Genomic DNA, 14,494 nt, shown 5'->3' with positions numbered 1-14,494 from the left:
ATCCTTGGCCATTCTAACAATTGCAATGGGGTGGAATGATAAATTGATTCATGGATCGATTCTGTGATTTTCCGAAAACTACGCAATTCTTTCTTGAATCGATTCTAAGCTTAGTTTTTAACAGAAGACGGCACTGCGTGCTTTAGAGACAGCCGTACTCCGCTTGCTTCCAGTTCATTACACACACCACTTGAACTTAAATGAATCATTCATAAAGTTCAAAAGGGTTGAAGCCAATTACAAGAGTGTTCACACAGGGCTGTGTTTACATTAATCTCACGTCGTAAAAGCATAAAAGCTGAGGTGGAAGTACACTTAACCACTTAAATTACTAAGTTAAATACTCAAGCGTTCTTTGTGAGCGCCATCGGCTCTTATAAACTAAGCTCAAAGTCAATTTCAAGGAAAATCGAAATGCATTTGGAAAAAAAAAAAAAACAAAATAAAATAATAAAATATCACAGAATTGCTCCACGAATCGTTACCGTTTCAACACTACGCAGTTGAACCCCTAACAACACTGACTCCATTTACTCCACAGCTGTGTCAAGTTTTGACTGGTGCAACCAGGTAATACCACTTGGGTTTTTATGAGCATGGGACAACTAAGTTTGAGCAAGCAGCTGTTAGTTGACATAGAAGGTGAATCCCATAGAGATGCATATAATAACCAGACAAAAATCACTAAAGTTGTAAAGATAGTAAGCCAACTCACAGACCGTGTGTATGAGCAAGACTAAATACACTGAGACGCACTCAGACTGAGACACTACGGGGGTGTATGTGTGTAAGACGTAGCGGTTTTGAACAAAAAGGTCATTTGTTGAGTTTGGACGATCTGTGAGAGGCAGCTGGGGTGGCACGCATGAGGATGAGTCATGACTGTGTCCGAGCAGCTCTCTCTCTCCAAGCTGCCACGCTTGAGTTTCTGCATGTGCTGCCATCAACAGTCCTCTTTCCCATCACTTTACTGCATGAATGCACACACACACCCGCCTCTGCCCTCTCCACTAAAGCTAGAGATGGACAGGAAGAGAAAGAAATAAACAATCTATTATCACCTATCAAGTTTAACAAAGAAGTGCATCTGTCTATAGACATTTATATGAGAGTGTGTTCTGCAGTACACTCATAAACACTCTGCATATGCAGCACCGTCCTAAGTCTCTGATTGGCCGAGAAGTTTTTTTAGTGCCCAACCTCCCCATTTTTTTTTTTTGTTTAAAAACAGATAGCAATACAATAAAACACATTTTAGTCAGTAGAGGACATTTAGACTAACAGACTATAGGTCTGAAGGGAACAAAATTGTCTGAACCTGGCACCCAAATGAGACCCTGTGGCCCAACCAAAATTTAAGACTCTTCTGTTTAAGAGCAGACAGTGGTGCATGGTTTTAAACAGCTGACTTATAAATAAAAGTGTGTGCAAAACAAGTTTTATTATTAATAATAATAATTTTTAGTAAGATCAGTGTGATCATTACAAATCTGAGCACAGCACATATCTTATGCCACAATATGAATAGTTTTATATTACGGGTTTAACGGGTAATTATTTCTGGGTAATTCATTGAAAATTGAAAATTAAATTGAATTTCATTTCTCTTTTTATAGAGGAACTAGATGGATACAAACCAAAGGGTAAGACTATTCATTACCAAATAAAATAAATAAAACACTACAATTAATATGTGACTCTGGACCACAAAACTAGTCTTAAGTAGCACTGGTATATTTGTAGCAATAACCAGCATCACGTTGTATGGGTCTAAATGGTTGATTTTTCTTTTTATGTCAAAAATCATTAGGATATTAAGTAAAGATCATGTTCCATGAAGATATTTTGTAAATTTCCTACAGTAAATATATCAAAATGTAATTTTTGATTAGTAATATGCATTGCTAAGAACTTCATTTAGAAAACTTTAAAGGTGATTTTCTCAATATTTTGATTTTTTTGCAACCTCAGATTCCAGATTTTCAAATAGTTGCATCTCAGCCAAACATCGTCCTACACATCGATGGAAATCCTGTTTATTCAGCTTTCCTATGTATAATCAATTTCAAAAAATTAACACTTACGACTGGTTATGTGGTCCAGGGTCACTTATTATATAATATACACATATATTCTGGGTCAGGGATCTTAGGTCAAGTAGTAAGATACCCTCATTTGCCAACTTTAAAAGATTAAAACTGACAATTTTGATTCATTTCTATATTAATTTGACTATGTCAAAGCACAAACACTCGCAGACGCTTTCGTTCTTTCTGTAGCAGCTTGCTATGTGTGCTTTAGGAAATCCAAAGCCTACAGTCTTAATTCCACTTGGTAAAAACCTCAAAAGCAGGAGGTGTGTGTGGAAGAAACATGCAGCCTCTCATGCCAGTTTAATTATGTGCTTCAGATCATGAGAGATTAGAGCCAGATTGAGAGAGGAACAAGTTTTAGGATACAGCTTGAAGTGGGCAATACAAACACAACAGCCTTTCCCAGCACACACAAATGCATGTATGGAAAACGGGACCAAAAAAAAAAGTAGGAAAAACAAAAAGCACTGATGTTCTACACACAAGCCTGAAATATTGTGCAGATTAATTTGTTTTGTTATTTGGATACAAGGTTGATTCGTTAAATCACTTGGCATCCAAGTATTCAAATGAAGCATCCGTTTTTGTTTTGTTTTTTTATTTCAAACAATGATGAAATTTGGCACTCTCATTTTGATGAGAACATCTGTTTTATGTTGATTGCATTGATGTTTTTCCCGCATTTGGCCAATAAATTTCAAATACTTTATATTAGCATGTAATACTTTTTCCCCTGGGTTTCACAGACAAGGTTTAAGCCTAGTCCCAGACTAAAATGCATGTCTAAGCTGTTTCAAAAGAAAGAAACTGACTGATCTAAAATATGTCACTGCCTTTGTTTTGTCTCAAGATGCACACTAGTTTCTAAGGCATGTTTTTAAAGTTACTTTAATGTCCTATTTGAACTATGGCCTAATCCTGGCCTACTCTAAGCTCTGTCTGTAAAACCAGGCCTAAATTTTTGTTCAACGTTCTTTTTAATATTATATATTTGTAAAAGACAATAAATATGATACAAAACTTAAAATACTTTTGAAAAACAGAAAATATATATTCACCACATAAATTTGAAACTACAAACATTTATATTCGCTTTAGAAAATGTTTTTGAAATTTAGAAACCTGTGATGGAAGGTAAATTTGTCTGTACATATTGTATTTTAAAAATAATAGTACATTGTAAACTATTAGGGTTCACTGTGGAAATTGTTCTTTTGATGGCAAAACGCTTCAATATAACCTTTAATATAAACAATATATAAATATAAAATTTACTTTTTTCTTTTTTTTTTTTTTTTTTTTTTTTTTAAAGCAACAGTTACGGCCGGACAGTCGCACCACATGATATTTTGACACATTGAATAACAGAAAAATTACAAATAATTAATCTTTTTTGAAAAGTTAAAGTGGGTCCATACATAGGAGAGATACTTCATATATATATATATATATATATATATATATATATATATATATATATATATATATATATATATATATATATATATATATATATATATATATATATATATATATATATATATATATATGCCAACTTTTTAATGCATTTAAACTAATTTTTTACTGGAAAAATGCAATTGGACAGAAAATTTAGACGTCACGTCATTGGCCCATTTATATAGCTTAGGAACTACCATAAATGTATATATACACTGTATATTTTTAAATAATTATTTTTGGCCTTTATTAGGATAAGACAGAATAGGACCAGAAAAGGTCCGCAATCCGGGACTCGAACTCGGGATGCCCAAATGTCAGCCCGTCGCCTATGAGGCTAATGTTTATATTTATTGCATGTTTAATTACTCTACTACAAAAGAGTAAAGTTTCTAGCTTATAAAATATTAAATTAAATTCACTATAGAAAAAGATTCAATTCCTTTTTTCACGAGCATGGAAACCTGCGATCTTAAAAGCACACAAATGTATGACTTGCAGTCCATGAGGATGGACTGATACTCGTATATACAAACGACGCTTCACACTTTTTGAGTGGATCACGGCCCACTCTTTTTCTCAAGAATGTCCGTTTCCCATAACAGGCGAGGCTTTGTTTCGCTGTGGGCGATGGAGGTCATTAGAACTCCATCTTTTTTATTTTCCCTGCTTCCTGTCGCTTTTGTAATTCTCAGCAGTAGGCTCCTGTGTCCAGTCTCTCTGTGAAGTGCAGGTTAAAGTAAGGCTGTTAAAAAAGCTCCTCTCATTAGGCCCGACTGCACCGCCAACCTCATTCACACAACATTAATGGAAACAGCACCCGCACAGCGTCAAGCACCCCTGAGGACAAGGTAAGAATAGTGTGCAATCGTGTGATTTCCACATAAAATGTCTGAACCATCACATCTGCGGTTCCTCAATTTGGTCATGTAATTTCTGTGACCATTATTCATAGAGTAACTGAAATATCCAGCCATTCTCTGAACAGAAGATGGAAAAAGACGAGTTGGCTTCTAACGGGTGTTTGAGTATCTGAAGTGAAGTAAGACAGCAGTAAAGAGACAGACCAAGAAGAAAACGGGCAGATAGTTGTCACAAAATGACCGGTGAGACCAAACATCACAGACGCTGTCATGTCAACAACAGAAATGGAAAGTCTAGAAACAGCTTGTGAAGACTAAAGCAACAGAACAAGCTGTAAATGACAGGAGCCTTACCTCTCTCTGAAGAACCAGCTCTTTGGTGAAGATTGTGGCTTCCTCGCTGTATGGCTCTGCCACCTGCATCCCACCCGGCATGTTTCGAGACCCTCGGGGACACTCGATACCTGCACACACAAACGTAGAGAGGGTGAACCTTAAGCATAAAAGAACAGGCCTTGGCTGTGCTTACAATTTAATTGATAATGTAATTCTGCACTGAATGAACCATAACAGAAAATGCACTCACAAATATGCACATTAAGATATTTGTACAAAAGGTCATCGTTCTTGTTACCATAGAAAAATCACCCTCGTACCCTCAAAATATATATAAAAAAACCACAGCACAATAAGTAGCCAATCGGCATCATCCAGCTTTGAGAACGGAAAGAAAAGACTAAAACAACTCAATTATCTAGTAATTGTCCGTAAATAGTCCCAAAATTAGCATTTAAATTGCTCCGGGCATCCGATCTGCTCAAAGGCAGAACACGATTTCTGACAATAACAGGAGTGTTTTCAGAGACGGACGTTTGTAAACTGGTTGAAGAGCACATAAGAGCGACACCGCATGAGAAACGAGACTGAAAAACTATTAGGAGCGAATCTGTCTCGAGTGAGCCGGTCTTAAAAGCACAGAGCCGTCTTAAAAATTGCACCTTGACAGGCTCTTAGTCAAGCAACGTCTTTATCTGCTTTCACTAAAACCAGCCCATCAAGCCTTGACCTCTTTGTTAAAGAAATCAGTTTATACAGATCCGTGCGTATAAACATTATCTACACAGCGGCTGCTATAGCCACTCATCAAAACCAGCATTCAGAAAATGATGAAATTGCAGCCTTGGAAGGAGAAATATTTGAAACCCTATTTGTAAAAAGTTCCAAGGTTATGATAAATATGTCTCAAGCTGTTTTTTTTTCCTTCTGTTTCCTCGCAGCTCTCAATGAAAGGAGCTGCGTGCGTAAGTGATTTTCTCTCGAACAGACGTAATGACTTCTAACAGTCAACGCCTCCTTCCGTGCCCCTGAAAAATGGCGTTTCACCGCAGGGCACAGGGCTTCAATACGCATACTGAACAAAACACAGCAGTTCAACCTGCTCAACCCTGACTTCCTCAATTAGAACGGAACGATCAAATAATTGTTAGCCGTGCTGATTCTGAGATGTCACGGGGCGAGCGCAGAAGTCCATTTCGAGAAAATGTTTGGAAGGTTTTTTGTTTGATACGGGTTATGCGATGAAAATATTTACTCAGACCAGAGAACTACATTGACAAGATGGAAGAAAAAAGACATGAATGTAATTTGTGGCTGTGTGCGTGAACCTGTTCCAGGATCAGTCTGTGCCAATTAGGCTGACTGTGATCATTTCCGACAGTGGGAAATCTGATCCTAGAGTAGATATGTCAACGCAAAAGCATTTTTAACATAAAACAGAAAAGTAAATAAAGAACATGTTCACAAGATGTGATATAAAGGGAAAACAAAAACTAAAAATAAAATCAGAAATAAAGCTGCAAGCAGCACTGAAAGTGCCCTCGCACCCGGGCTCAACACCACCTGATGGATTTAGGAAAACAGTGAACGGTGAGCAATATGCATTTAAAGTGCTAAATATAGGAGGAATACGTCGAAGTCATTTATATGTCCCAAACTTCCTGCTTCCAGCTGGTGGAGCTATGACTATAACTGAATATTGGCATGTGGATGTATTCAAGTCTGGCGTTTGATCAAACATATGAAGTTTGGTGCAGATTGAACATGGTTTGCTTGCGTTCGTGTAAAACATGACATATCCTGCTGCCAACAGGTGGCGCTACATATACTATAACTGAATAATGGCCTTCAGACCAAGACTCTTACCAAACATGTGAAGTATAGGGCAGATTGGATATTGCATGTTTAAGTTATTGTAAAACAAGTCATTTCCTGTTGCTCGCAGGTGGCTCTATGATTATAGCAGAATATTGGGTTTTAGATGTGTTCAGGCCAGAACTCTTAACGTGTGGAATTTGGGGCAGATTGGACATTGTATGGCTGAGTTACAACTTCTTTTTCCATGGCGAAACATCGAACTTTGTCAAGCCGCCACAGATGTGCCCTTTAATGAAAACTCAAGATCTGTGCAATTTAACATTGCAAAGGCCTTTAGAGTAGACTGACTAAATATAATGTTGATGTCATTAAACCTCTAGGAGCAGCTTGTTACAGTGAACTCCTAAAACATGCTACTTCCTGTTGCCAGCAGGTAGCGCTATGACTATAACTGAATATTGGTATGTAGATGTTTTCAGGACAGGACTCTTGCCAGACCTGTGAAGTCTAGTGCATTAGACATTGCACGATTAAGTTAGTGTAAAACAAGTAATTTCCTGTTGTCAGCAGGTGGCACTATGACTATAACGGAATATTCCTTTTAGATTTGTTCGGGCCAGGACTCTTATCTAACGTGTGAAATTTGGGGCAATTCGGACATTGTCAATTTGGAAAAAATGTATGGCTGAGTTACAATTTCCTTTTCAATGGCGAAAACTTTGAACTTTGTCAGACTGCCACCGACACGCCCTTTAATAAAAACTCAAGATCTTCGCAATTTAACATTTCAAAGGCATTTAGAGCAGACTGACCAAATTTAATGTTAATATTGATGTCATTAAATCTTTAGGAGGAGTTTGTTACAGTGTAAAATATGCCACTTCCTGTTGCCAGCAGGTGGCACTATGTCTATAACTGAATATGGGCATGGGCATGGATCAGGACAGGAGTCTTATCGAACAACCCTTCAATGAAAACTTGTTTAAGTTGAATTTGGTGTGCATATGTTTAAACCTCTGTGAGGAGTTTGTTTAAATACAACGCTTGAAAATAACAAATAACAAACTTTGTCAGGTTTTGGACTTCATACCGAGAGATTTTTTTTTTTAGGTATTGGTGCGTTACGTGTCTATCGAATTTCATACACGTACGTGAAACAGCTTGAGGAGCACTTTGTTGAAATTTTATTCGCTTGTTAAGTGACGACGTAATGCGTCCAACATTATCACATTGTGAATGTATATTAGCACTGTTTGTTGTTTTCTTGTGGCATCTGAGCATTTGGACACGGAAGCAGTGACGCGTGTTGTCAGACTTAAGCGAATAGGTGGTGTTATCGAGCCATTTTAACAAATAAATAAATCAGAATATATATGCACCAACTGGAACATAATAGGCTACTTATGGACTCAAACGGGACTAAGGTGTAATTTAGATGGCCATCCCATAAAAATGCTGCATTTTTACTCCTACATAGCTGCCCTTGTATAAAAAAAACCCTAAATCTCCAGTGCAGTTCATAGTGTTATCAGGAGATAAACTTTGTGTGTTTCAGCTGACATATTTAGACAAGCATAAGATCAGAAACCACCTCGGTATTCCTTAGCCACAATTACAGCTGCCGAAATATTCAGTGACTTCTGCGTGGAGACTGCAGCAGAGCTCCTGCGGAGAGAACCAACACACTTGCTCGCTCGCTCCCTCTCTCCCTTCTGGTGCCCAACATCATAGTTCTCCACAGAAGACGAAGGATACGACAGGAAAGGAACAGAGAGGTTTTGAGCTGCTAAGGGTTGTCAAAATCAACACTACTCTGGTACCAGGCTGATACCTAAAGAAACAATACCAGTGCTTCTACAGTACTACTAGTACAGAACATATAGACATAGACTGTTACGTCTTAAGCATGTACACTGGAATTCAATAATTTGGGAATGGTTACTTTTTTTTTTTTTAACAGATAGTTCACCCAAAAATGAAAATTCAGTCATTAATTACTTACTCATGTCTTTCAAAACCTGTAAGACCTTCGTTCATCTTCGAGACACAAATTAAGATATTTCTTATAAATCCAAGAGTTTCTGACCCTGCATAGACAGCAATGCAACTACCAAGTTCAAGGCCCAGAAAGACAGTAAGGACATCGAAAAAAATAGTGAAATCAGTGGTTTGACCTTAATTTTTTTAAGCTACGAGAAATCTTTGTGCGCAAAGAAAACAAAAATAACGACTTTATTCAACAATTTATTGTCTTGCGTGTCAGTCACTGGCGCCATTCATGAGAGCATCATGTTGTATACCAATGGTGCTACTGTTCCTGTTCATTTTTAACTTGAAGTAGTTGTCCAAAAAGCATCCTGGTTTTTGCTGTGGTTCCAAGAAACCAGCTACCGAAATGACCCTACAAACAAACCATAACCACTTCTGGCATGTGTTTGTCCACTCAGAACATCAGGGTGTTTCTTTGAAAGTAAGAAGTGAATTGTAACTACTATGCTCTACAGCATGCCCAACAACATTTCTTGAAAACACCATGTTTTCCCATGATATCTACAACTTAACCATCCACATTTGAGCGCAAACTGCAGTCACTCTCCTGCCCGTGCCAAAAGATGGAGAGCTTTAATAAGAATGTCTAGAAAAGCACATGGTTAAACTAAGCCTATCACCAATAACACACACACACAGAATCTCCAATGGCACCAGACTCAGTATATCCCTAAAATAACTGCTGCAAATGACACATGGCTGCAGCATTTCTGCATCCAAGACCCGATTCTGACAGCTCCATCTTTTATGCAAGAACGACAACGACTTTCTGAGATGAAACCTTTCCTTTTCAGGTTATCGCTCAAATATATACACCTAGGTTATGAGTGTTTTGTCAGCGTGATATTTTCTGACAATCCCTCCTGATCTAATATACAGTAAAATATCAAATTACATCATAACTTGTTCCCTGTATCCATCACACGAGCACAGCGAGTGGAACATCCGGAACATTCTGTTACAGAAGACGCTGCTGGCTGCTCCCGTGGAGGGAGAGAAGGAAAATGAAGAGAAGACAAGAAGAGATTTAAAAGAGGACGGCTAAAGACAGGAACACTGTGTCTAATAACTTCAAGTGAAGTCGTAATAAAGGCCTGACAGTAGTAGGCAGCTGTCTGTGCGTGTCTGCAGAGGGGCTTTTGACTGCAGGGTTTTTTTTGCACCGAAAGGATTCACACTGAGAACGGCTCAAATTTTCATTCACTGCTGCTATGGCTTATGCTACTTTTGACTATTCGAAATGTTTATTTATGAAGCCACAACTATAAATATTGGGCATTGGTTGATGGGTTTTGGATATACTTGAGGGGGCTTTCTTTAGGGACTTTCTTTGGCCAGTAATTAACCACCAAGAATACCCTAGTAAATGTGTGTACACAAATACATTCACATACATATTTTATATTTAACTCCGTACTCTTCCCCTTCTTACAAAAAGTTTTGCACAAAGAAATATACAGAACTTTCAACAAAAGTTCTTCAAAACAGATCAGGAACAGAGCTCAGACCGGTGCGCTGCAGCAGCACGATCTACCGCCAACACATGAAAATTTGGGACTGAATCCAAAAATGTCCATTTTGCGAATGCGTGAACTATGAGATGCAGAAAACAGAAAGGAAACAATTTTTCCATCATTTTAGAGAACGCAATATTTTTTCAATTGTTTTCAATAAAACAATATGTCAATAAAATGTCAGGAGCGTACCAAGCGCCAAGCATCTTTTTCTGCACGCTCAGATGGTCGTGGGCGGAGCCTGAGCAGTATGACATCATACTGCTCAGATAATCAAAACGGCTTGATAATTGAGATTAAACACCATTTAAAGGTGAATTTAGCATCCAAAGACCTCTTTAAAATTAACATTCTAAAATCACTGGGCTAAATACAAATCAACAAAACTAAAACTTGCTGAGCGCACCTTTTACTGCAGTCTACATGCAATCGCTCATGAAAAAAAACGTTTTTGCATTAAACGCTATCTTCTCCATACATCTTTCGCATGTGTGTGAGAAAATGGTGGAGCTCCTATCTAGTTCTCCAACTATGAAAATATAGATGCATGACTGAAGCCAGCCAGCCAAGGCCGGACCATAAAAGTAAGAGCGTTGGCACTAAAGACAAAAGAAACCCAGAAAATCCAACCCTCTGTAAAAGCACTCCGAGGCCTTCAACCGCCCTGGCAGAGTGAGAACAGCGCATGTTAGCAATACAAAAAAATATCGTGCTACTTTTCCTCAAGAGAATCACCAACAAAGTGCAGCACTCAGACAAGACACACTCTTGCCTGAAAAACAGATGACACGCTCTCAGCGTAGCTATATGCTCTGTAATGTGATGTACAGAGCGATGCCCTGCGTCACTGCTGGCTCCTTTACGACAGGGTCACTCTTCATCATGACATTAACGTCAATGCATTCGCCATCATTGCTGCCAAAACAATGTGATAGCACTAGAGCTGTGAGTGAAAATTGTTTGTATCTGAGAACTGTGTAAGAGAGAGAGAGTGTGTGTGTGACAGAGAGCGAGAGAGAGAGATCCTGTCTCTTCAAATGGAAATGTCTGGACTTATATAACCAAGCACAGTTTAGAGTTCGGAAACCAATTTATCACTATGCTCACCCACATGAGAGGGAGAGAGGGGGAAGGACTGTGCAGTTTCCCATTTGATCATGAAATACTTAAAGCAGCTTTAAGTTGTGATGAACACACACACACACACACACAACTTAAACACTAGCGTTCAAAAGTTTGTAATCAGCATTTATTAGATCAACATACAGTTCAAACACTAATATCATGAAATATGACAATTTAAATGAACTCTTTCCTATTTTAATTAGTGCTGTCAATAGATAAAAAAAATATTTTTTTTCTTAAATTAATCACGATTAAACGCAAATAATCCTACTTCACTTTAAAGTTTTATACTGCAATGATTTTGCATTCAAACTTCAAAATTAATGTAGAAACAACATAAAGACAGTACATTTTTAATTTTTTTAAATGTTTTTAATGACTGAAGGTGAGTATCACAGATACCAATTTTACTGATGTCTCTAGCATATGATTTTTTCCCCTAATATTTAAATTATTAACTATAGCCATTCAACATTACAGTATAATTGAGAGCTATCGATTTTAACATTAGACTTTAAAAATGACTTCTTATTTAAGTAAATTTAAAACAATCTTTATAAAAAACTCATTATAATAAAAGTAATATTGACCTCTGCCCTTCAGCAAGTAGGAAATTTTAGGAAAGTTATCAAACACTAAATTTTAAATTAAATAAGCTACAAAAGTTATTGATTTCCACTATTTTTTAGGTTATCTGGCTGCAATTACATTAATAGCTGCCGCTGATCTTACGGCCCTGTTTGATGTGGTCGTAAAGATGTTCTGTGTCTAAAACAGAAGCAGCAGTTGTGAGTGGGGTTAAATATTTTAATGCCGTTAAACTGGAAAAATTCCAGCTTGACAGCACTAATTTTAAAACAATTTATTCCTGTGATGCAACCTTGAATCTTTAGCAGCCATTACTCCAGTCTTCAGAGTCACTTGTCGTTTTTAAAAGGAAAAAAATCTCTTCGATATATTCCGCCCCAACTGCCTGAACAGGAAATACGTCAATGCTTGGAGAAGAAAAAAAAAAACTGAATTCAAACCTCTTCTCTAAAAGCTCTTTGATAAAAGCACCTTTCTTCTTCATATACGTTCCGCTTCTGCTCGAAGAACTCTCTACCGAACTCTCTCCATCTATGAAAAGATGCAGGACCGTGGCCATCCAAGGCCAGACCTTAAAAGTAGGAGCTTTGGCACCAAAGACGAAGGAAACCCACATAATGCAGCGCTGATGCATTTGATGACAATAAGAAAAGAGAAATGGAACTTCATGCTGGACTAAACCTTGAAAACCCTGATAGAGCACCACAGCTCATTCCGAGCACATATGGGCTTTGACATGAGACCAATTTCTCAAAATCATCAAAAGCACAAAACTCCACCATGTATCCAAGTTGCGAGTACACGCGCACGACCGTGAGCTGGCCTGCTCTGGAGCACCTGAGCTTTGAGCAGCTCATCAAAGTTACATCAGGACCAGAGACGCCCTGAAGAGGGAAGATCCCCCCTGCCGATGCCCCGTCTCTCATACACCTCTGTTGAAGCACAGGACTTTGATGTCTGCTTCAAACCACTCCTCCCTCTTTCTTTTCCAAGTGAAGATGACCGTCTTCCCTCTTTCACGCTTTCTCTTGCTCTTTATAGTGAGGCAGGAAGGAAGGACACTGTTGGGGTGGGGGGAACTCTGTTCTAAAAATCAAACAAGTGAACTTTCCTTCTGATCAGTGCTCAGGAGGGCAAGGAGAGGAGGAAAGCACACCTCAGGACACAGAGATGAGCATCTGGCAGTGTACACGTACACACACACACACACACACAGAAAACAGCAGAGTCACATTGCACAGTAAGTCTCAAAAAGTATCTAGACACTTAAAGTCACATTTAAGAGTTTCTCTGCAATTTATATTTAAAATAGTAAATACACTGGCATTCTTGTGAACGCACGTCAAAGACTGACACAGAAGAGAAGAAATTGTTAAATAAAGACATTATTTTTGTTTTCTTTGCACAAAAAAAGTATTCTCGTAGCTTCATAACATTACGGTTAAACCACCGAGGACCTCTTTATTCTAGCAAGACATGATTTGCTATGAATTTGACTCCACTCAATTTCAAGAGATGATAAAACTAAATGTTTTTCTTTTCAAGGGAAGACATTTGAAAAACTATTTATTTACATTGGTAAATAGGGGGCATATATACATATATACATAATGTTTAATAACCCTTCAAAGTATTTACTTTTCTAGTAATTTCTGCAGCTCATTTTCAATGAATCTCGAGAGTTACAGTATGTTCACATAGAGTACAATAACTCTTAATGCAAATATAATTTGTCAGAAAGGCTTGGCTTTTATTCAGTTAATGGTTAATAGGGATGTAACGATATCAAAATCTCACGATATGATAATATCTCAATATGTAGTCCACAATACAATATTTATTGCGATATTTAAAAATAAAGACTTGGGAAAAAAAAAAAAAATTGTACATTTTAAAAGTTAAAGTCTTCTATCTAATGCACTTTAAGAGTTTAGAAAAAAGTCAGTGAATTAAGATTTATCTAAACTTTAAAAGGGAATCAACCCTCGTTTTTTTTTTTTTTTTTTGTGGTATACCGTCTCAGTCTAAATTACATTCACATTGGTGTTTTAGCAAGCCAAACAAATTAGAATATAATAATAATAATAATAATAATAATAATAATAATAACCAATTTTATATTATTGTTATTCCTATGACAATAATAGCCATATACTGTAAAACCACAGCACTGTAAAAAATGAAAATGAATATTTCATAGCCACTTTATTTTTGCTTTACACTACAGTAGGGAAATTCCAATACTTCTTTCCTAATTTCTATACTTGAAAGAGATATTTTAAATTTGGACTGCAGTAACGTTATCTGTTTAAACCACTGCTGTCAGCAATTCATACTGCACTTTTAAGCTTTTATTTTGACAGAAAAAGCAGTAGCTTTTATTTTGACGAAAAACTCCAGCTTCAATGTGAAAACAAGCTTACAAAAACGCATCTCACTACAAATCTAGTAAAATTCTGTAATCATCTGCCATAAAAGTAAAGCATAACTGGTGGCCACTGTGTTCCCAAATGTGCGCTAAATTCACAAAACATGCAAGAAACGAGTTTATGCATTTATTCACTCTGAACTGAGCCGTTCTGAGGTGCAAAAAACACCGGATAATGAGCAGATCGCCTAAACGAAGTGCATGCTTCGCTTTGAGACGCGC

General features: G+C 37.4%; 1 protein-coding gene across 1 annotated transcript in view; it reads right to left on the bottom strand.

Annotated features, from left to right (window-relative positions):
- snd1 (staphylococcal nuclease and tudor domain containing 1) overlaps window positions 1-14,494 on the bottom strand; it is a 216,723-nt gene that overhangs the window by 124,532 nt on the left and 77,697 nt on the right. The window contains exon 16 of the mRNA XM_051107004.1: window positions 4,769-4,878. Within this exon, the coding sequence (XP_050962961.1) occupies window positions 4,769-4,878 (110 nt within the window). The remainder of the gene's footprint in view (window positions 1-4,768; window positions 4,879-14,494) is intronic.

Source organism: Labeo rohita, chromosome 4, assembly GCF_022985175.1.
Source record: "Labeo rohita strain BAU-BD-2019 chromosome 4, IGBB_LRoh.1.0, whole genome shotgun sequence".
NCBI lineage: Eukaryota > Metazoa > Chordata > Actinopteri > Cypriniformes > Cyprinidae > Labeo > Labeo rohita.
This window is presented reverse-complemented; position numbering and strand designations above follow the sequence as displayed.